The 25,645-nt window shown below is 39.8% G+C and overlaps 1 protein-coding gene across 3 annotated transcripts; it reads right to left on the bottom strand.

The window, feature by feature from the left end:
* Positions 1-287: 287 nt before the first annotated feature.
* LOC137258039 (palmitoyltransferase ZDHHC11-like) lies at positions 288-25,645 on the bottom strand. Of its 3 annotated transcripts, none has more exons than XM_067795581.1 (12): positions 25,286-25,645; positions 15,150-15,322; positions 12,465-12,640; positions 11,847-11,948; positions 10,365-10,489; positions 9,732-9,749; positions 8,503-8,628; positions 7,408-7,541; positions 4,714-4,793; positions 4,264-4,369; positions 2,815-2,905; positions 288-835 (listed from the first exon to the last, which is right to left on the bottom strand). In XM_067795581.1, exons 2-12 carry the CDS (start codon positions 15,312-15,314, stop codon positions 288-290), a joined length of 1,671 nt encoding a protein of 556 aa, XP_067651682.1. In that variant the 5' UTR covers positions 15,315-15,322; positions 25,286-25,645. The 3 variants fall into 3 exon arrangements, with proteins under 3 accessions (XP_067651682.1, XP_067651681.1, XP_067651683.1); XM_067795580.1 differs by lacking the exon at positions 25,286-25,645 and adding an exon at positions 18,895-19,008; XM_067795582.1 differs by lacking the exon at positions 25,286-25,645 and adding an exon at positions 18,350-18,390.

Here is a 25,645-nt window from a genome sequence, read left to right as displayed (position 1 = left end):
GTGTTTCAGTGGACTTGCAGCAATAACAACAAAGAATTGGTAGGTGTCATGAGTGGTGCTTGATAGGCCAGTCATACATGATTATGTTTACAGTAAGTGTTGATTGATTGCATGCAATGGTTGCATAGCGATCGACAAAGCAGACGAGTGAGGTGTGTGTCGGCCTTGTTAAGATATATTTTACCGTGAAGCATTTGGAGTTGACGGTCATCTAAAAACATTTTTCTTAATCTTTAATCTTCGCAAAAGACACAAGGGCCTGTGGATCAGGTCTCAACCACTGATGATCAAACTTCGGTATCCAACCCTCCTTCTGGAACCGCCTTTAGTCTGGGAAGAGGTCTGTCTGTTAAACCATATGTGTCTGTAGAACGGACAGTTCCACTATATGGCCTGAATGTGGTAGATGCTGTACTTTCAGCGCTTGACCGCAGCATGGTCAGATCAAGTGGCGGCACATCCTGCCTCTTTCTCAACATCACGGGGGTGAGAGGGAGGGACGCACCACCATTGGAATAATCTAAGCTACCATCCTTCCTAAACTTGGCATTTTCGTTGATAGAAAACATGTGAGTTGCATTGAGGTCATCATTGTCTTCTTCTGAGTTGACGGCACCGATGACTTTTGTCCTGCGTTTCCTGGGTTCATGGCGCCGGTGTGAGCTTCCTGACAACAGACTAGCCTGCGAGGAGTGCTGGTCATAGTTCATTAGCACGGCGCTGTCATAGGACTCAGCATCTGGGTGCCTGTGGTGGACTTCTTTTAAGGACTCTCCTGAATCAGAGTGGTAATCGGAGTGCCGTGTCCGACTCGAGCTATATAAGTCAGGGTTGTCTGGAACAAAAGATTTGTTTGCTAAGCATGATCATCTTAATTTATTTCAATATCTATTTCAATTTATATGAAACTGGCTTTAAGCATTGTGAACACACAAACCACTGTATGATATGAGAATGATCTTCACTATCAAAGACATATTTCATCACCACATTTAACAAGCAATGGAAACCAGGGAAATATTCCAATTGGAATTTTTTGACAAAATATAAATGATGACAAGTAACAAGTAACTTAGTCAACGTGTAACAATGGTAACGCACCAACAGTGCTATACCTACCCAACAAGTAACAATTGGAACATACCAACAGTGCTTATACCTGGCCAACAAGTAACAATGGGAACATACCAACAGCGCTTTTCTCGGTAAACAAGAAACAATGGGAACATGCCAACTTTGCTTATACCTGCTCAATAAGTAACAATGGGAACATACCAACAGTGCTTATACCCAGACAACAAGTAACAATGGAAACATACCAACAGTACTTATTCCCGGTGAACAAGAAACAATGGGAACATATGAACAGTGCTTATACCTGGCCAACAAGATACAATGGGAACATGCCAACAGTGCTTATACCTGGTCAACAAGTAACAACGGGAACATACCAAAAGTGATTATACCTGGTCAACAAGTAACAATGGGAACATGCCAACAGTGATTATACCTCCCCAACAAGTAACAATGGGAACATGCCAACAGTGCTCATACCTGGCCAACAAGTAACAATGGGAACATACCAACAGTGATTATACCTGGCCAACAAGTAACAATGGGAACATACCAACAGCGCTTTTCTCGGTAAACAAGAAACAATGGGAACATGCCAACTTTGCTTATACCTGGTCAATAAGTAACAACGGGAACATACCAACAGTGCTTATACCCAGACAACAAGTAACAATGGAAACATACCAACAGTACTTATTCCCGGTGAACAAGAAACAATGGGAACATATGAACAGTGCTTATACCTGGCCAACAAGATACAATGGGAACATACCAACAGTGATTATACCTGGTCAATAAGTAACAACGGGAACATGCCAACAGTGCTTATACCTGGTCAACAAATTACAATGGGAACATACCAACAATACTTATTCCCGGTTAACAAGAAACAATGGGAACATACGAACAGTGCTTATTCCCGGTAAACAAGAAACAATGGGAACATACCAACAGTGATTATACCTGGTCAATAAGTAACAATGGGAACATGCCAACTGTGCTTACACCTGGCCAACAAGATACAATGGGAACATACCAACACCGCTTATACCCGTTCAACAAGTAACAATGAGAATATAACAACAGTGCTTATGCCTGGCCAACAAGTAACAATGGGAACATACCAACAGTGCTTATACCTCTCCAACAAGTAACAATGGGAGCATACCAACAGTGCTTATACCTGGCCAACAAATAACAATGGGAACAAACCAACAGTGCTTATACCTCTCCAACAAGTAACAATGGGAGCATACCAACAGTGCTTATACCTGGCCAACATGTAACAATGGGAACATACCAACAGTGCTTATACCTGGCCAACAAGTAACAATGGGAACAAACCAACAGTGCTTATACCTCTCCAACAAGTAACAATGGGAGCATACCAACAGTGCTTATACCTGGCCAACATGTAACAATGGGAACATACCAACAGTGCTTATACCTGGCCAACAAGTAACAATGGGAACAAACCAACAGTGCTTATACCTCTCCAACAAGTAACAATGGGAGCATACCAACAGTGCTTATACCTGGCCAACATGTAAGAATGGGAACATACCAACAGTGCTTATACCTGGCCAACAAGTAACAATGGGAGCATACCAACAGTGCTTATACCTGGCCAACATGTAAGAATGGGAACATACCAACAGTGCTTATACCTCTCCAACAAGTAACAATGGGAGCATACCAACAGTGCTTATACCTGGCCAACATGTAAGAATGGGAACATACCAACAGTGCTTATACCCTGCTTTACAACTTTCTTTTTCTTCTTTTTCATCTTTTTAATGGGTGTCATATTGTCATCTGGTCGGATGTTTTTCTGAAAGAAGAAAATCAGACATCATGCCACTGTAGACAAGTAAGGCATTGCCTGCCATCAAAAACAATGATGGAGAAATAGCACACTTCATCATTCCTAAAAATATATTAATAAAATCTTGAGTGAACAGGCAATTTCCGCAAAGAAATTGTTTTATATATAGCTGTGAGATTTCCAGATATGTTTCCTGACTCTCAAAATGTTTGAAAAGATATTCAACCATATTTATCTCTATGAACAATATCATGTGATATTTAGAAATGGATATTCAGGAATATATTTTTCACTTCAGTTGTGGCTCTCAAACCAGCGTGAATGAGTTAACACCACTGTTAGCAATATTCAGCAATATGACGGTGGGGTACATAAAAAATGAGCTTCAATGTAGGGAATTAAAACCACTCAAAGGCATCAATCACATAGATACCTCATTGCCTTGGTATTATTATGAAGACAACAAAATATTCCAAAGAAATAATCATAGGTAAATGGAAGCATTCCAATTTACCCAAAAGAATAACTCTAAGAACTCTAAGATCAGGAGGAATTCCAGCTTTACACAAAACTAAGAAGTCCATAGTCAGTTGATGATGTTCTGCACCATATCATTTTTATCTTTTGACTGCCTTCAGCCACACCAACTAGTGGTCAATAAAATGAGCAACTATCCATTTCAGTGGGGTACAAAGCCACACAATGTCCATGATCCACAATCCTCTACCCATAACGACTTGGGTTACAACTGCTCTTCAACAGCAGCTGCTTGTATAAGAGATATCTAACGGGACTGGGTGATCAGACCTTCTGACATGTCACATGATCCACAATCCTCTACCCACAACGACAGGTTACAACTGCTCTTCAACAGCAGCTGCTTGTATAAGAGATATCTAACGGGACTGGGTGATCAGACCTTCTGACATGTCACATGATCCACAATCCTCTACCCATAACGACTTGGGTTACAACTGCTCTTCAACAGCAGCTGCTTGTATAAGAGATATCTAACGGGACTGGGTGATCAGACCTTCTGACATGTCACATGATCCATAATCCTCTACCCACAACGACGGGTTACAACTGCTCTTCAACAGCAGCTGCTTGTATAAGAGATATCTAACGGGACTGGGTGATCAGACCTTCTGACATGTCACATGACCCAACCATGTAGATTGATGCTCATGATGTTGATCACTTCATTTTCTTGTTCAGACTTTAATTACACACAGACTCTATCATACAGCTGGAATATTGCTGAGAGCTGCATTTAACAACAAACAAACAAACCACAATCGTGAGATTTTACTAAAGCAAGGAAAACTGGTAGAGACTTCATGTACCCTACAAAGAGTACATACTTTACTGTGATGGTCATCATGCTTGTGTATTGGACTGGCTGTAGGGGGTGGAGTCTCCCCCTCCTCGTCGTGGTGGTTCCTCATAGCCTTGTCATATGACAGTTTCCTGTAGGAAATACAAGCCAAAGCTACAGACCTAGAGTTCATGGACACATAAATCTGTAGTAAGAACGTATGATTACTATCTACCACCAAAATCCTCCCCACACGAGGCAAGCTGCATGAGATAACCTAGAATGTTACTGAGGTCACATCAATATACACACTCAGTGACCCATGAAGATCCAGGTTAGAACTGGTATTCTGTTATCCCATTGCTTAGATCGATGATTATGCTGTCGGTCAATGGACTGTCTGGTCCAGACTCGTTTATTTACTGACTGCCACCATATAGCCCGAATATTGATCAGAGTATCAATTTGTGCCTCAAACTAAGCCCTGAATACATACCTGTGTTGCTTGTGGAGGTGGCCATCAACAGTGTCTATTGTTGTCACAGGCTTCGGCTTTGTCGGAGTCACTCGATTACTCTGCACACAAAGAACAGTCAATGGCAACCTATCCAATCTCATGTACATCTTATTACCTCCCTTGGCACATGCACAAATAGGATGCCCAGACAATCCTCTTCTCTTGCATGCAACCATAATTTAGGATGTATATGTTGGAATAAATGCTTCCTTTTTAAGTTGATAAGTATCTGACCAACCACATACAGTACCTGGATAATTCTGTAATCTAGATCTATATCTACCCATGATGCAATTTGTATCAATCTATGCTGTAATCTGTATCAACCCATGTTGTAATCTGTATCAATCCATGATTCAATCTATATCAACCCATGTTGTAATCTGTATCAACCCATGTTGTAATCTGTATCAATCCATGATTCAATCCGTATCAACCCATGTTGTAATCTGTATCAATCCATGATTCAATCTATATCAACCCATGTTGTAATCTGTATCAACCCATGGTGTAATCTGTATCAACCCATGTTGTAATCTGTATCAACCCATATTGTAATCTATATCAACCCATGGTGTAATCTGTATCAACCCATGTTGTAAGTTGTATCAACCCATGTTGTAATCTGTATCAACCCATGATTCAATCTGCATCAATACATGATTCAATTTGTATCAATCCATGTTGTAATCTATATCAACCCATGGTGTAATCTGTATCAATCCATGGTGTAATCTGTATCAACCCATGTTGTAATCTGTATCAATCCATGATTCAATCTATATCAACCCATGTTGTAATCTATATCAACCCATGTTGTAATCTGTATCAATCAATGGTGTAATCTGTATCACCCCATGTTGTAATCTGTATCAATCCATGATTCAATCTGCATCAATCCATGATTCAATCTGTATCAATCCATGATTCAATCTATATCAACCCATGTTGTAATCTATATCAACCCATGTTGTAATCTGTATCAACCCATGTTGTAATCTATATCAACCCATGTTGTAATCTATATAAACCCATGTTGTAATTTATATCAACCCATGATGTAACCTCTATCAACCCATGATTCAATCTGCATCAATCCATGATTCAATTTGTATCAATCCATGATTCAATGTGCATCAACCCATGTTGTAATCTGCATCAATCCATGATTCAATCTGTATCAACCCATGTTGTAATCTGTATCAACCCATGGTGTAATCTGTATCAACCCATGTTGTAATCTGTATCAATCCATGATTCAATCTGTATCAACCCATGTTGTAATCTGTATCAATCCATGATTCAATCTACATCAACCCATGTTGTAATCTGTATCAACCCATGGTGTAATCTGTATCAACCCATGTTGTAATCTGTATCAACCCATGTTGTAATCTATATCAACCCATGATGTAACCTCTATCAACCCATGTTGTAAGTTGTATCAACCCATGTTGTAATCTGTATCAACCCATGATTCAATCTGCATCAATACATGATTCAATTTGTATCAATCCATGTTGTAATCTATATCAACCCATGGTGTAATCTGTATCAACCCATGTTGTAATCTGTATCAATCCATGATTCAATCTGCATTAATCCATGATTCAATCTATATCAACCCATGTTGTAATCTGTATCAACCCATGGTGTAATCTGTATCAACCCATGTTGTAATCTATATCAACCCATGTTGTAATCTGTATCAATCCATGATTCAATCTGCATCAATCCATGATTCAATCTGTATCAACCCATGTTGTAATCTGTATCAATCCATGATTCAATCTGCATCAACCCATGGTGTAATCTGTATCAACCCATGTTGTAATCTATATCAACCCATGTTGTAATCTGTATCAATCCATGATTCAATCTGTATCAACCCATGTTGTAATCTACATCAATCCATGATTCAATCTGTATCAACCCATGTTGTAATCTGTATCAATCCATGATTCAATGTGTATCAACCCATGGTGTAATCTGTATCAATCCATGATTCAATCTGTATCAACCCATGGTGTAATCTGTATCAATCCATGATTCAATCTATATCAACCCATGGTGTAATCTATATCAATCCATGATTCAATCTGTATCAACCCATGTTGTAATCTGTATCAATCCATGATTCAATCTGTATCAACCCATGGTGTAATCTGTGTCAACCCATGTTGTAATCTATATCAACCCATGGTGTAATGTGTATCAACCCATGTTGTAATCTATATCAACCCATGTTGTAGTCTATATCAACCCATGTTGTAATCTGTATCAATCCATGATTCAATCTGCATCAATCCATGATTTAATCTGTATCAACCCATGTTGTAATCTGTATCAATCCATGATTCAATCTGTATCAACCCATGGTGTAATCTGTATCAACCCATGTTGTAATCTATATCAACCCATGTTGTAATCTGTATCAATCCATGATTCAATCTGTATCAACCCATGTTGTAATCTATATCAACCCGTGTTGTAATTTATATCAACCGATGTTGTAAACTATATCAACCTGTCACATGGTCTATTTCTACCCATCAGATGGTCTACATGAACCCATCAGATGGTCCATATCAACCCATGAGATGGTTTATATCAACCCATCAAAAAGTCTATATTAACTTGTCTGATGGTCTATATCAACCTGGCAGATGCTACCTTCTTGGGTGTCTTGCTGGCCTGCTGCTGCTGCTGGAGACGCTTGTTGCTGGTGTACTCCTGGTACTCCTCCACATCCTTCAGGTCCTCTCGCTGCATCACGATGTAGTCGTATGTACTCAGGCCCTTACACACTGTAACATACATTGAAAACATGCATGTAGTCATACACACTCAGACCCTTGCACACTGCAACACACAGTGAAAACATGCATGTAGTTATATACACTCAGACCCTTGCACACTGCAACACATAGTGAAAACATGCATGTAGTTATATACACTCAGACCCTTGCACACTGCAACACACAGTGAAAACATGCATGTAGTCATACACACTCAGACCCTTGCACACTGCAACACACAGTGAAAACATGCATGTAGTCATATACACTCAGACCCTTGCACACTGCAACACACAGTGAAAACATGCATGTAGTCATACACACTCAGACCCTTGCACACTGCAACACATAGTGAAAACATGCATGTAGTTATATATACTCAGACCCTTGCACACTGCAACACACAGTGAAAACATGCATGTAGTTATACACACTCAGACCCTTGCACACTGCAACACATAGTGAAAACATGCATGTAGTTATACACACTCAGACCCTTGCACACTGCAACACATAGTGAAAACATGCATGTAGTCATACACACTCAGACCCTTGCACACTGCAACACATAGTGAAAACATGCATGTAGTCATATATACTCAGACCCTTGCACACTGCAACACACAGTGAAAACATGCATGTAGTTATATACACTCAGACCCTTGCACACTGCAACACATAGTGAAAACATGCATGTAGTCATATACACTCAGACCCTTGCACACTGCAACGCAAAGTGAAAACATGCATGTAGTTATATACACGCAGACCCTTGCACACTGCAACACATAGTGAAAACATGCATGTAGTTATATACACTCAGACCCTTGCACACTGCATCATAGGGGCACATTGACTCATATTCCAGCTATATGACAACAGTCTGTAAATAACAGTCTTGACCAAACAATCCAGTGATCAACATCATGAGCATTGACTTCTGCAGTTGGTATGGTGACTGGACACTCACTGAGGTAGACATGGAAGCTGAACAGATGAGCAAGCAGTGCAACAGCAATAAGAGCCAGGACCCCAGTGATCCCAACAAGAGCAAGCCAACCTTCTTTGCCCACTGTTTGGTGCAGGATCTGGAACTCTGTAATGAAACATTCAGATGTTACAAGTAATAGAATCTACTCTGATTTCCATTGTTTTTAAGATTTTACCAAACAGAACAGAAACGAGCCACGAAATGTGAGCAAGGCTCACTTATTTAACCATCCATGACATCTCCAGGATATACACTCTGATGAATCTCCATTGCATCCTGGATGCATCTACGACTCTGCCCGATAAATGTATTACCTTCCTTGGTTGGCTTTTTATTCAATCAGGTGTCTGTGTTGGGAGGTTGAGTGAACCAATCACAACTCACTTTCGCTGTTTTAATTACCTAACTGATTAAACTTGGCAACACAAATCATGCATAGGTTCTCTGAAAGAGGTAGGAGTTCATGGATATATTTTTCGAACCTATCAATTTGTCTGTAGTGCATGATGTCCCCCATATCTGATTCACACTGCGACCAAACCTTCCCAGCTGTGACTGCTATCTTTGTTGACACTGAGCAGTTCGGTTGTAAGGGCGGAATAGCTGACTGGCTACTGTGAGAATGTGGAGTCAGCAAAGGGAAGCAATAAAATTATGAGGCTGACTTGTAGATGCATCCAGGGTATAGTGGAGACTCATCGGAATGTATACCCTAGAGATATTGAGGATGTTGTTCAACCAACCCAACTTTGAACTTCAGCTGAACAATTAACATTGATTATTCTAGCAAAAAAAAGATCTGTATCCAACTTTGTCTTGAAACTTTCATATTTACAAAGAAGGCATTACACAAATCACAACATATTTATTAAATCCTTTCATTCCTATCATTATGATACAAACTTTTCACTCACTGAAGGAAAACCAAGCGCTATGGACATTCAACTTCTGCATTTCAATGAGTGCGATGTTTCGGTGAAGTACATGTACTAGCAATGTTATCAAGCAAGTGATGTACTACATTGAAATGTCGCACTCACTGTGATAAAGTTGACTAGCCATAGAACTTGGTTTTCCAACATTTTTACTGCTACTAAAATGACTCTTAAAAAAACGTTCATGCACTGCAAAATGTCACGTGAGTATTACTGTTTCCAATAACAACACAATACCTCTCTGGTAATGTTTCAAAGTGAACAATGACATACCTGCTGTTGAATGGTTGCCTGGAAATAAAATAAAGAGAATTATCATTTGTTTTTCCCAAGAGTGAGTGAGTGAGTTTAGTTTTACGCCGCACTCAGCAATATTCCACCTATATGGCGGTGGTCTGTAAATAATCTAGTCTGGACCAGACAATCCAGTGATCAACAACATGAGCATCGATCTGTGCAGTTCGAATTTGAATTTGGATCTTCAAAAGGAAATTAGAATGGAATTAACAGTGGACTCCAGAATGTCCATTAAGCTGAAGCACTGAGAATAATGACATTTCAATCTTCAATATGGAACCTCTTTCATTACATTCAAGGCAAAAAAGAAGGAAATGGTGCTATTTAGACATATGATTAAAGTGTAGCTAAAGAAAACACAAAGTTTTACTATTGATTCAATGAGGTAAACATGCATTTAGCAAGACGTTAGTGAGTCAGTGACTTCAGTTTTATGCAGAAGCCAGCAATATTCTAGCTATTTTACACTGGTGTGTAAATAATCAAGACTGGACCAGGCAATACAGTGAGTTACTGAAGATCCATTCTAGCCCTGATCTTCACAGGTCATTTACCCAAAACAAATATCAACATCTTCAAAATGTTCAGTAATAGAACGTCACTGTGTACCTCTATACGGCTGCAGGAGACGTCCATCTTTTTCGTCTGTGAAGAATCCGATGAACTGTACCAGACACACACACAGAATCAGCAGACATCCCACTCCCCCACTGACCAACGTCGCTAGGAACCATCTGTACATGAAACAATACTTCTTGATGACTACTTCACACAGTAAAACTACATGGCAACTACTTCAGTTTAGTAGGATACTACTTCAAGACAGCTGTTTCACACTCCACAAGTTCTTTATGATGCCTTGTTCACAAACTGATACTACTTCATGACACCTACTTCACATACAGATATTACTTCAAGACACCTACTTCACATGCAGATATTTCATGACACACACTTCACATACAGATACTACTTCAAGAGACACACTTCACATACAGATACTACTTCATGACACACACTTCACATATAGATACTATTTCAAGACACACTTCACATATAGATACTACTTCAAGACACACACTTCACATATAGATACTACTTCAAGACACACACTTCACATATAGATACTACTTCAAGACACATACTTCACATATAGATACTACTTCAAGACACACACTTCACATATAGATACTACTTCAAGACACACACTTCACATACAGATACTACTTCATGACACACACTTCACATATAGATACTATTTCAAGACACACTTCACATATAGATACTACTTCAAGACACACACTTCACATATAGATACTACTTCAAGACACACACTTCACATATAGATACTATTTCAAGACACACTTCACATATAGATACTACTTCAAGACACATACTTCACATATAGATACTATTTCAAGACACACACTTCACATATAGATACTACTTCAAGACACACACTTCACATATAGATACTACTTCAAGACACACACTTCACATATAGATACTACTTCAAGACACACACTTCACATACAGATACTACTTCAAGACACACACTTCACATACAGATACTACTTCAAGACACACACTTCACATACAGATACTACTTCAAGACACACACTTCACAACTATGCTCACTTTGAGACACAGGCTCCAGGTTGTGAGACTGAGTGATTTGTTTGCTGGTAGGGTTGATGGTTGGTTGTTTAACGCCACATTTAGCATTATTCCAGCTGTCTATATACAACTGAGTCTGGATCAAACAATACAGTGATCATCAGCATGAGATTTGATCAACTTAACTGGGACACTATGTTGTGTGTCAAGTCTGCGAGTCTGGCCATGTGATCCCATTATTCTCCTCTTACGACAAGCATGGGCTACTGAAGCATGGGCTCCTAACCCGGATGGATCTTCACAGGTGTCATGACATGGGTTCTGGGTACCAGCTGCTTTACAGCCTCTGTCAGGGAGCATGCTCTCTCTCAGTCACCAGTCAGCTGGCTGGCTGATGTACCACCACCACGACATTGCAGGAATATTGCTGACTGTGGCATAACACAACATTCTCTCACTGTCCATGAAACTGACCTGTAGTTCCTGCCTCCAACACAGTTGTTGAGCCACTTACAGTGGTGATCAAAGTCTGACACACACTTGTTGCAGGCACTGCAGTGTTTGGACTTGGACCCACTGAAACACAAATACATGGGAGCTACACAGAATAGGCATGATCTGGCTGAAACACAAACACATAGTTTTTTTTAACTTTATAGGTTGAAATGGAATTTTTGATGATTTGTTTCGATATGTGCATACTGAAAGGTATCAGAATCTGCAAAGTTGTGTTTTACGTTGAATGTGAGCTTTGAGCTGAAGTTATGACCAATGATCTTAGAGACACACTATCCACCATGCCACCAAACCTGACCATCTGATCAACAGTGGGTGTTCAGTAGTAAAGGATATTACTTATCAAGTTCCGTAAACTTTAAAGTAACTTAATCATGTGGTTCACCAAACCAAAGTAAAACGTTTAACACAAGTATGAATATACCATGAAGTATCCAATCAAACATTGATATCTAAGAGCAAATCACATCCTGAAATACATATTTTCTATTTCATTGCAATATGTAGTCATATATGGTCTCTTTAAACAAGTTTCACAGATACTTCCACTCTGGACATGACAACCACATCACTTACACATTCACACGGCACAAATAACAGTGTTGGTTCTCAATAACATGTCTCCGCTTCTTTCGGTCAAATTTTGGCATCTTGTCTTTGAAATTTGCTCTGAGGACAGCTTCGTCTGCTGGGTTGATGAGGGTGGCAACGAAGTGTGTGAAGACATGCACAAGACATGCCAGACCATTGATCTGAGGTCGTCAAGGAACAAGGTGAGAGGGTAATGCGCAATACTGTGCCCATCCACAAAGTGTTTGTAACATTTTGACCTATCTTAATGCTGTACGACATAACTGGCTTGTGAATGACGTAGTGCTACGAGTGCTTTGTGGATAAGTTCCCAGAGTTGACATAAAGAGTGCCAAATGGTTTCCAAATTTTGCTAGCCAGTTTGGGCTTGTTATGCCTGAAATTTACTTGCCCACAACATAATTCACTTGTCTGTAATTTAAATGTAGACATGGGTTTCATCATTAACCTGATAATATGATAAACATTTTTAGCAAGCCATAATCTTGCATGGTTTAAAAATGTGTCATAAGTTGGAGAGAGTGTTATATATACCCAACTACTCCATGAAAATTCGCCAGCCTGTCAATTTTACTGGCCTGACTGGATTTCTACTAGCCACGGGCTAGCTGGCCAGTGGCTATTTCATACACTGTTTACATACACGTAAATACTAAAACACTTAGAAATTGATCATGTTGTTTGTTGGGTGTCAAATACAGCAGTCAACCTATTCAGGATATTACGTCATGTGCATCCATCCATCTTCCTCCCATGTGCAATGGTTTGGTGCAACACACCAAATATCTGGCTATGACCACTACAATCAAATTAAGTTTCTTCTTGCAGATTAAATAAACTCCTTGGAATTAGCATAAACTGAGATTCCCATGCTGCATACTAACTTTTGGGGATACTTCTAGACAAGTGTCTCCACCTACTAGTAGATATCAGATGTACATTTCCAAGGGGATATAACTCCTTAGAAAATGAAGGTATCCAGTGACGTGCAACAAACACATTAGCTGCAAAAACCACGGAAATATTTACCGCAAACAAAAGCCTCAGTTTGGAAAACCACTGAATGTTTTCTTGTAAAATTTGAAGTGATCATATTTGAGAGGCTGCTTCTTTGTATGACACCATTTATGACGTCAGTTTGTGTTTACGTCCTTCACGTGCCAAGCAGACGACATGGCTCGCAGTGCGAAGGAATTGACTGGAGGGCAAAAAGAATTGATAATTGAATTACATCAGAAAGGTTTGAAAAATAGTAAGATTGCAGAATTGCTAGCTGTTCACAGGTCTACTATTGGACGAATTTTGAAAAAGTTTGGCAACGTTGAAAGCTTAGAAAACAGGCCTCGAAATGGTCGGCTGCGTATGATTGGTTTGAGGGGTGACAGGAGACTCTATCGCGTTGTTCGTCAGAATAGGAGACGTTCCCTGACAGATATAACTGAACAATTTAATTCTCAACATTACAATCAAGTTTCTAGCAGGACAATTCAGCGACATTTACATCATGTTAGCATTAAGAAAGATAAGAAAGGGTATCACCATTTCACAGGTCAACCGTCACAAGCGTGTCAGATGGTGTAGGGGTAAATTGATGTGGAGACTTGATAGGTGGAAGAAAGTGTTGTTCACTGATGAAACACAAGTTGTTTGGGGAAAAAGTAAAATTATTTCTGTCTGGAGAAAGGCCGACGAAATGTGGCGACCGGAATGTCTAAACGTCTTGAAATGTTCTGTCACGGCGAGTGTAATGTTTTGGGGATGTATTAGTTACAATGGTGTTGGCGTACTGACTCCAGTCGAAGGAAATATCAACTCTGGCAAGTATATTGATGTACTGGATACCGATATGTGGCCTGTTATGGCTAAAGAATTCGGAGATGGCCCCTGGATATTTCAAGATGAGAATGCGCCTGTACACCGATCTCGGAAGACCACTTCCTGGAAAACTAATAATAACATCCCAGGAATGGACTGGCCTGCACAATCCCCGGACATTAATATAATAGAAAATGTGTGGAGATGTGTAAAAATTAAACTTCAGAAACGCTGTGAAAACATCAACTCCCGTGATGACTTAATAGCTGCTGTACAGCAAATCTGGGTCACTCTTCCACAAGTGTACATTCGGAGTTTATACCGGCCGATCCCAAAGAGAATTTGAAGTGTCATAATCCAGAAGGGTTTTATTACCAAATATTAACAAGTTTCGGCAAGTCACTGCATCTGTTTTTATTCTATGACATATTTTTGTTGAGCCCGTTTGGCTCAACACCGGTGACGTCAGCCATGTTTGTTGCAATACTTATGGCACGTCACTGTATATTGTTTCTGGGTGAATGACCTTGTAATTAGAAGTGCACATGAACCCAAATACTTCCCTCTTGCTACGAATTCATGTAAATAATGTACACAAAATATAACCCTGGTATAGTCTGGTATTACGCATATAAAATCTGGGGCGTAAACAACAAACAAAGTTTAATTTCGTATCACAGCGGGGGACACCAGGAATGGGCTTCACACAGTGTACCCATGTAGCGAATCAAACCTGGGCCTTCGGCATGACAAGCAAACACTTTAACCACTAGGCTACCGCTCTGCTTCTAACACCAGTCTCATTTAGCATTAAAGATGTAAAAACATTAGGATTTGGTGCAGGCCGAAGGATACGATATATCCAGCTGGCTGCCATTCCGTGGGAAGGACGGGGACGAGGGTGGTGAAGTAGATGATGAGGAAGTACACAACCACCAGCCAGGCCACGCCTTGTAGTGGGTGCGGCGGGAGGGACAAGCCATTCCGACGGCTGCTCTCCTGGTAATATTCTGGCTCCATTGCTCCTCCTGAAATGTGAGACGAAGCAATAAAAGGCATTACAGTGAGTCAGAGAGGGAAAGTGGTCAAGGCATAAAACTTGTATATAAAGAGTGAGAGAGAAAGGTTTTATGCCAGTTTTAGCAACATTCCAGCAATATCAGAGCAGGTGGCACCAGAAATGGGTTTCACATATTGTACCCATGTGGGGAGTCGAACCTGGGTCTTTGGCATGATGGGCAAATGGTTTAACCACTTGGCTACCCCACCATCCTGCTTCAAGTAAACAGTCAGGATTTTTGTTGGCACCAAGTCTAATTTCACCTGAAAATAATCCAAAGGTGAAAGTTTAAGAGCTTTAACTGAAAACTCATTTTAGTACAGATACAATGAATAGCTAGAACAAACAAACTAAGGGTTGATAACTTGATGTATATGTTAGTACAGATACACTAAATAGCTAGAACAAACAAAGGGTTGATAACTTGATATATATGTTAGTACAGATACACTAAATAGCTAGAACAAACAAAGGGTTGATAACTTGATATATATATAATGACTAACATCCCAGAAAGCTAGGGTGATTCCCAGTCAAGCAAATACCACCTACCAAGGTTACACATTGCAACCAGCTGATCCTAACTGGGGCATGGATTCTTGTGGCAAGTCTTGGTACACCACTGGAATCACATGAATAGTGGCCTACCTTTAGAATACAGCACCACTAACTTTAAAAACGGGTCATAAATGGAGTTTATTAATATTTAATTTTTGAAGTGGTAAGATTGCATTACACTGGGCAAGTCAGCCAATTTCGTGCTGGTTTGATCAATGTATTCTATTTATTAAAATTATCTCAAGGGGTTAGGGTTAGGGTTAGGGTTAGGGTGAGGGTTAGAGTTTAGGTTTAGGGTTTAGGTTTAGGGTTAGGGGCCTAATCCAGTATAGTAGGTAAATGTCCTGTGTAATGCATGAGTACCATTTGATGTTATTTCTTTTGCATTTTTAATGTTTTTATCACACAAAAACGGGAGACCAAAAATGTCAAAAGATAAATACCCAAAGAAACGTTTAATGTGGAAATTTTGGGCTAATGGAAATCGACCTTGAACCTGCACTCAAGCCTCTTTCATAAGAATCACACGCTACATAGATTCAGTAATGATTCAAAGTCACTAGACATGCTCATGTCTCTTTCATTCCTTAGCAGGATCCACATTATCATCACTGTGTTCCCTACAACACTTTTCTGTCAATGATTTTTATACAGTCATTCATACAAGCACCGTGAAATCAACATCTGACGCCCTATATCGTCAACTGCTTTTAGTTCAAGCCATATCGGCTCATTCCACACCACATGCTATCTTGTAGATAACAGAATAGGACTAGGGTGCCAAACGGCATGGGGCCATTAGGCAACCATCTGTTGATTAAAACTACAAGACAGCATGTCTACCCGTAACCTTCGAAATTGTAGGTAACCTATTTGACTCTTTACGTTTGTTTGCATGACACCACAGGAATAACTTGCTAAATTTACACATTGTGCAACAGTGTGATATAGCTCAGTCGGTTAGCTGTCGGGCTAACAATCCGAAGGTTGTGGGTTCATGTCCCAGGGGTCCTTGCAAACTGGTTACTTGACTCAGTAACATGTGATCTACGACAGTGAACGTCCTCAGGTAAAGTTGTGGTGATGTATTCGACAGTGTTTGATCCTGGATAGTTAAAGAGTTCATAATGACAAATATTGAAGGGGAAGATGTTATCAATATTGACATGTACACCTTATCATAAACCGTCAAAAGTTATCAAATAAAGTACTAGCATTTTTTTAATATCACGATTACAGTCTTTGACCAAATTTTAGTCTTGAGAGAGTGAGTTTTGTCTGGAAAACACTAGAGGATTCTACTCTATGAACTATCAAATAAAGACGGAACTAAACTCTGCAGAAACTAATTAATACATGTTCCACAAAACAGTTTGGCACATAAAGCGTGGCTATCATTATTCTGTTCAATACAACCCACAGTAAAGTCCATTTGTGTCTAACTCAAAAGCAAGTAATCATAAATGACTCAAACTAACGCCAAAGTAAATACGAAAAACACACCAACTCTACAAAATTTTGTTATAAGTTTTGTCAACAAAATATAAAAGTTGTTTGACAAACCATCATTAATTTTATTTGATACAACAAAATATGAGACAAGGGTGTAGCAACAGCTCAGGTAACAGCCAGGCAAGCGAGATGCACGGGCAAATTTGTCACGTGACAGTTTATTCCATTGACTGAGCGATTGATTCATCTCACACACTGAAGTTTACTGCTGATGTTAAAGCTTTACGTTACAAGGTCTATAACTTCTTCAAGTCTGGGGCAGACTATTTTAAGCACTTAATAAATTTCTTAAACGTACAACTTGTGCTGTTGGGGTTCCACAGCAGCAATTGAAAACATTATTAAAACAACGACAAACTTCATCTTCAAACATCAGTGCCAAGGAGGGGAGGGGCATATCTAAATCATGCTCCATATCATAGTGTCCAGGATCCTCATACGAAAGCCCCAATTTCAAATTCAAGGAAGTCAGACATGAAAACATGGTTAGAAAACCATACTGTACCATTCCCATGAAACACAAGAAAACCAAAACTTCATGAAATCACTAAAATCAGTAAAAGAGCACCTGTGTATAAAATTGACCATTATCTGGAATCACAAGGTCATGACGTCTTACGTCTTATGACATTGCCCGGGATAACAAAATGTTTAAAATGACAGACATTCAAAATGTAATCTACGAATCCATGCCTAATATTTCAAAAGACATAAGGAAAAAATCATTTGAGAAAGTTGAAAATGATGCAGAGCATGAGCTCTGGATTTAAAGGGGTTTACAAGAGGCGACTATCAGTCCTGTTATCATATGAGTGCACTCTGACAGCAGTGACCCCATATCCGATTCGGAAGCACAGTGTGAATACCTGTCCACTGAAATCATCCCCTTCCAATAAAATCAACATTGCTCGTGCCTGTCGCTTACCTGGCTGTTACCTGAGCTGTTGCTACACCTTTGTCACAAATCTTGGAGTATGAAAAGAAAATAATGATGGTTTGTTAAACAACTTTCATATTTTGTTGACAAAAATCATAACAAAATCCTGCAGAGTTGGTGTGTTTTACCTATTTATTTTGGCCTTAGTTTGAGTCATTTATGATTATGAGTTTATTATAGTGCAGTTCACTGGGGAGACATGACGCAAATGGACTGTACAGATCTACAAGAATGTCATACTGGTCAACCGATCCAAGCAGCTGTGGCAAAATGAAGATAGCAATACGGCGAAACGAAATTATGAGGCACAAATACTATCTCAAACAGCGTAACAATACAATAAAGTTTACCATGGCTTGAAATGATGAAACTAATTAAAATGAAATTGACAGTGTAGAAACACAAGCACTGAAGCAGAGGACCGTAAAAACAGTGTCAGTGACATGGACTAAGGAACACATGTAGATTCAAATACTTGTCCATTGACCATTGATAACTAATCCTACGCTTAATAGAAAAATAGACAGACTTACTTAAGTGCCGATGTCAGATATCGAACATGTTACCGGTTAGACAGGGTAATATTTTGTCCACGACATATAAACAACATTATTCCGCCATCTTGAATCCAAGGTAATTTCTCATTCGGGAAACTTCGGTAATCTCCGACATGTGCTTTTACAGACGCTTCATACGATTTTGTGCACGCAGGAAATGCAGCAGTATATGGGAACGGATAGATCGTGTTTGCGTTGTTGGAAAACACGATAAATAGGGTCAGACTTTCAGAAAAAGCGTTAACTCCATTATGGTGACATTTTGACGATGAAGCAAGTTCAGCATGAACTGCTGCCGTTGCTGCCGAGCGAGAATGAAGTATTCCGATGGCAAGGAAAGGTGCCATAACAAAGATTTAATTACTTGTTATGACTCGTTAGTGTTGATTGTAGTTCATTTTGTTATCCGACACATTCACCTGTTTTCTCACTTGACACCCAACACACTTTTTACATCTAATTAGCAGATTTGTTAGCTCTAATTAGTGGTATTAAACAGAACCGCGGTGTGCCTATAGCCCGTTGTGTTGCTTAGCAACACCAGGTAATCGGCATTACCTAAACAAAAGGTGTTTAACTTTCACAAGGTCGAAATAGATCCATTGAGTGGCAGAAAGTGGGTGGTTATCATCATCATCATCATCATCATCATCATCATCATCATCATCCACGTGTATCCAGATAACACTCTTTAATTCGTTTCGGAAGACATGTGGCGGACAGCTATTGGTGAGCTAGTGCCCTATAGTCGTGGGTATCTGTGGTTTACCACTCGTGGCGAGCAAGTGGCCCACAGGCGTGATCAACTCGTATCGATTTGCTCGAGCGGATACAGTAATTGATTTTAAGATTGGGCGTGTGTCACTCTGTTCTGTTTGTGGAAAGGGGTGATTGTGGGGGTGGGGTGCACAATTAATTTTTTCAAGTTTCAGTGGTCATGTAATTAATTTAAGAAGCATTCAGACAAAAAGGGGAGGGCTGGGGTGATCTGCGGACTCCTGTACGCAAGCACACGCTCATATATACTGAACAAAATAAGTTAGGGATATTGGTATTTTTATAATTGATATTTTATCAGTATGTCAGTGAATAAATACATCATTATTCATAATTTCAAGATTTACATATATCCCAAACTATTTTTGTCCAGTATACATGATCCGCCGATACTGATGGTTTGATTCCTTGTTGTGTTAAACATGGGACCTCTCAGCTAACATCACGTACAGTACTGGCCTCTCAGCTAACATCACGTACAGTACTGGCCCAGTACTGGCCTCTCAGCTAACATCACGTAAAGTACTGGGCCAGTACTGGCCCAGTGAAGTCAGAGCATCCGGCCCATTTAAGGCATTCCGGAACTGGGCCTGTACTATTTTGCACACCGGTATTGAACTGGCCCAGTACAGGCAGAGAACTCTCGCCCAGTTCACAACCATAACGGTTGCCTAATTGGCCCTTTACATTTTACCGGCACTGGCCCGGTTATAAGTTTAATACCATTTCTACAGTTTAAAACAAGCTGATTCGAAACAAAAATAATCTGAAGGAGAAACACAAAACAAAACAAAAGTTTATCCATATGAGTTTAATTCCTCATGAACTGAACTTATGTTTTTGAATTAGATAAGCAAAGAGGTTTTGCGTGATCTAAAAACATGGCATATATGATGAATGACTGAATGTTTAAAATCTTTAAAATGCTCTTGTCTCAGCAAAATTTATGCTGCATGTTATTATTTAGCTATGTAATTTAGCTCAACACTTAACTTGAGTAGCAAAAGTAGTCTCTACAAGTAATTCAAAACAATGATTGTTACTATTTAGAGTCACATTACATCAGTTTACACTCAGAAATATGGAAAGGGTCAGCCTCTACCCTTTGGTCACCTCTCTAGAGCAGACGACATGGTCCTGAGATAATCTCCCACAATTCCCCAGACAGGAAGTGCGTTGTGTGTACTGGGCCAATACAGGGCCAGTACAGCATTGTGGTGTTGCGTTTACGGTAACCGTCAATATCTGGCCCGGTACAGTTTTTCCTGTAACGGGCCACTAAAGTAAAACAAGCACTTGTACAATACTGGCTCTATACTGGAGTACGTTATGCCAGTACCAACGGTACAGGCCAGAACGATGCCAGCATAAGCCCAGTAATGTGATGTTAGCTGGGCTGTGTTATTTTTCCTCTCTGGGTACCGAACATATTTTAATGAACGGGGTCCAGTCTGTTAGGTGTCCTCAAACCAGCGACATTTTGACAATTTATACTCTGCTTTAGAAAGCGCTTTGCGAGAGCTTCGTGTTTGTTTGGGTTTTTTTTTCAGGTGTTGGGCAGCACATATGTACGTGTCTGTTCGCCTAGATGCAAAGAGCTCACAGTAGCTACACATGTGTCAGTTGCTGTAAGGAAGACGTGGAGCTTTTGTGCTTTTTATGCAGGGGAGTTTATGTATTGCCGTCGATGAGTCAAGATGTGAAACTAACTTAGGGTTAGAAATGTCTTTTTTCAAGATGTAGATCGACTCGCTGTCGTCCTTCTCAACGGAACGTAGCTGCCTGATTGGATACTTGGAATTGGTAGTAGTAGGGTGGGTGGGCTCATGTATTTTGTACATGACAAGCAGCAACTCCATAAAAATCATCATCACCCCACCCGTAGCTACTAAAATAAATATCAATCCCTAATCAGAAATTATAATTTAAACGTATTCATTATTGCCTTAGAGACAATCAGACAAGAATATGTCCACAGTGCATATACCGTCATATCAGGTACGATAACTATATAAGGATATGGGTGCACTTTCTCTTTCGCTTTCCTCGTAAACAACAAGCACCTGACGTCTTCATGGAAGGACACTGGTTCATCGGTATACAGCCTATTCAGATAACGAACCTACATGCCTGTTGTTGGTGTTATCGTGATTGTATGTACACTTTATAAAGGTTACATTCAGCCACTTCGTCATTCAACTACAACATGTTTCGCCGTATTTAGATAACGAAGTCGGAAATCAATACGCGGTAAAGAAACTTGACATAGTTCATGAGGGGCCCTAGTTTTATACTGAATATAACCAATACAGGCCGAACCGATGAATTCAATTCAGTGAAACTAACCCCGGCCTCGGCGGCTTTGTCCATGTTATATACAGTTTCAGTCACTTCGTAAATTTTGAATCCGTCAACAAAAAAGACGCAAATGTTCTGTTGACTCAGAGTTACAAGTTCTGAAAATATCTGTCACGCCACTATCAATTATTGCCAGAATTTCGTATTAGTTCAGAAACCTTCGGTATGGCGGAGCTGCTCCAAAACGCCTGTTTGATTACAGGTTATTCAATGCAAATTTTGGGGGTTTCTGATAATTTAATCGGGGATGACTGTCGTGATATTGTTGGAATATTTGTGAAAGCGGCATAAAACCAAGCTCTCTCACCCTCGTGCGAGATGTAAATACTGTAACTACAGTCATGTGAATACAACAATACAGTCAGCCGGAACACACACAGTTAACTACAGTCATGTGAATACAACAATACAGTCGGTCGGAACACACACAGTTAACTACAGTCATGTGAATACAACAATACAGTCAGCCGGAACACACACAGTTAACTACAGTCATGTGAATACAACAATACAGTCAGCCGGAACACACACAGTTAACTACAGTCATGTGAATACAACAATACAGTCAGCCGGAACGCACACAGTTAACTACAGTCATGTGAATACAACAATACAGTCGGTCGGAACACACACAGTTAACTACAGTCATGTGAATACAACAATACAGTCGGTCGGAACACACACAGTTAACTACAGTCATGTGAATACAACAATACAGTCAGCCGGAACACACACAGTTAACTACAGTCATGTGAATACAACAATACAGTCGGCCGGAACACACACAGTTAACTACAGTCATGTGAATACAACAATACAGTCGGCCGGAACGCACAGTTAACTACAGTCATGTGAATACAACAATACAGTCAGCCGGAACACACACAGTTAACTACAGTCATGTGAATACAACAATACAGTCAGCCGGAACGCACACAGTTAACTACAGTCATGTGAATACAACAATACAGTCAGCCGGAACACACACAGTTAACTACAGTCATGTGAATACAACAATACAGTCAGCCGGAACACACACAGTTAACTACAGTCATGTGAATACAACAATACAGTCAGCCGGAACACACACAGTTAACTACAGTCATGTGAATACAACAATACAGTCAGCCGGAACACACACAGTTAACTACAGTCAAAACGATTGAGACGGAACATAGTCAGAGCTGCTCGCACTTGTTGACCCCAAGACATGGGACCTAGGACGCGGAGTCAAAACAAGTTTGTCATATCGTTTGTTAAATCTGTGTTGAGAGCAAGTGCATAATTGTATATGTACGCCCACTGATATAATTCGTACTGCACGCTTCATCGCAGTGGAAAAATATTCCTTTACAAACAATGACTAAGTTAATTTAACTCGGCTGAAGAGTGACGAGAGGGGCATATGACATTTAACTGAAAGCACATTAACATGTTGGTATGTACTGCCGTTTAATATCACAGGGTAAGGTACTGTTTGATCTGCATTCTCGAAGTTGGAGAGGGAATGAAAAACATGATTTTGTGGACAACAACTTCTGGTTAATCATCTTTAGCAGCGTTTCGGAGCAGATTATCAGAAGGTAGGACAAAATCCCACTGGACAAAATGTTTGAACACTGCGGATAAAATCCCATCAGAGTGAAAAATGATATGAACTTTTCTTCAAAGTGATAAGCACCCAATAAATGCAACATTTCCTCATAAACAGCCATTGTTGACCATACAGACATAACCACTAGTAACATGGTTCAACACATGATAACTCATTTAGCTCATTCAACTTTTTATTGTCCACATGCATATAAACACTAAAACCACTACACTAATATTGCTGGAATATTGCTAGAACCATGGCAATACCATTGTCAAATAGGTGTCATCAAACGTGATATTGCTGCAAAATTTCTAAAACCGGTGTTGTACCCTACCTATGCGCCTATATCTCCGGTTAAAGCTAGCTGGTGGTTATTGCTGTGACTAATGTTTGAATCCGTGCTTGAGGTCCTCACTATTATAATGCAGGAACATGAGTGAAGCGTATAACAAGGTCTTGTAAACTGCTACCTGTAGAGGTGTGTACATCTACTTCATTACAGACTCGCCCATCAAACAATGCTGAAATTTTGCTGCGCGAAACGGTTTGGGTTATAGGCCTTCGACCATTCGTGGTTGAGTCGGTTTACGAATAATAATACTAGTATTTGATAATAATGAGAAGTCTCACAATGTGCTTACCTCCACGCAAGTAACATCCTCAAAGCGCTAACACATTGATAATTATTACCCAGGAAGACACAAAGCTGCCTGTTAGGCGCTAGAAGGTTGTTGTCACATGACTTGATCTGTCGGGTACTCATTTTCTGCTGGGTGAACAGAGGTAATTTTGAACAAAATCGGTTGTCTAAGGGGAGACCACGTGTATCACATGTGCTTCGTTGGGGCAGGACCGAAGTCCTTGAAACTCTCAGGAGTCAAGCTGTCACACAGGGTCGCTAATCCGAGGATTGTCCGAGCTCGACGGCGCTTAGCTTAATTATGATCAAACCGAAAAAAGACATACTCCCAACCATTCATTACGAAATCATACGGTACGCATAATAAGGGACCGTTTATAATATACGGGTACGGGGAGGAAGAGGGTGTGGTGTATGTGATGTTGATTTTTATAAAGTAGCATGTACAATGTGACTATCTTGGACATCATCACGATGTGACTGAGATATTGCCGATGTGACGTTAAATATTAACTCGCTTAACTCACTCTGAAGTACAAAATATGCCACTCATCTCAACAACATTCATACCTTTAGATTTACAATATAAACAAAATATTTCATTAGAAGCGATATGTCAATATTTGTCAGCCAGTATTGCTAAGTTGAAATGTCCACATCTGAATTTTGAAAGGGCAGATGACAACTTTAAACAAATACTTCAATTTAAGTACTTTTTCAACATCTAATAGGGTTTTATACTGATAACAATAAAGAGTTTTGTGTGGATTTTCAATGGAAGTATACCAGGACTGCTTTAAGTTACCGGTCAGTTAATATTTGTTAACACTTGAAGGTCACGCGCAACCCCAAAAATCAAACATAATTGAAACACAGTTATCACTTATTTATGAAACATAAAATGCATTGCTGATTAAGAAAAACAACAACAAAGAAACGAAATTAAAATGGTATAAATGCAAATCAAAAGTGCAATATTTGGTACGTGGGTTTACCTCCCCTGTAACGAAGCAGCCGAGATACCGAACCCAGTCAGAGCTGGTGGGTGTGCACTCAAGTGTCACGCAGCTTTTCCAGTGAATCGTTTGAGCTCTGATTTCGTGGGCTATATTTTTATCCCGTTTTTTTTCAATTTTATAGGTCGAATTGGCATTTTTGATGATTTGTTTCGGTAAGTGCACACCGAAACACAGGGACTTGTATCGCACCGAAAGGTATCAGAATCTGCAAAGTTGTGTTTCACGTTGCATGTGACCTTTCACGTTTCCAATCACCTGACTGGCCCATCCACAGCACAAATCATAAGTACATAAGATAAAAGGTGTACAAGTTGATAACTCTTCACCCCAGAAACT

Source organism: Haliotis asinina, chromosome 12, assembly GCF_037392515.1.
Source record: "Haliotis asinina isolate JCU_RB_2024 chromosome 12, JCU_Hal_asi_v2, whole genome shotgun sequence".
Lineage (NCBI taxonomy): Eukaryota > Metazoa > Mollusca > Gastropoda > Lepetellida > Haliotidae > Haliotis > Haliotis asinina.
Note: the sequence above shows the minus strand (reverse complement) of the source record. Positions and strands in the feature narration are given on the sequence as shown.

Bases quoted from the DNA above. Each gene is read 5' to 3' on its own strand.
- LOC137258039 (XM_067795581.1), bottom strand. From the start codon at position 15,314: ATGGAGCCAGAATATTACCAGGAGAGCAGCCGTCGGAATGGCTTGTCC. The intron at 11,949-12,464 runs GTAAGTGATGTG...TTTGTGTTTCAG, and splicing joins TATTTGTGCCGTGTGAATGT to TGGGTCCAAGTCCAAACACT. The intron at 4,794-7,407 runs GTAGCATCTGCC...CTTTGTGTGCAG, and splicing joins CCAGCAAGACACCCAAGAAG to AGTAATCGAGTGACTCCGAC.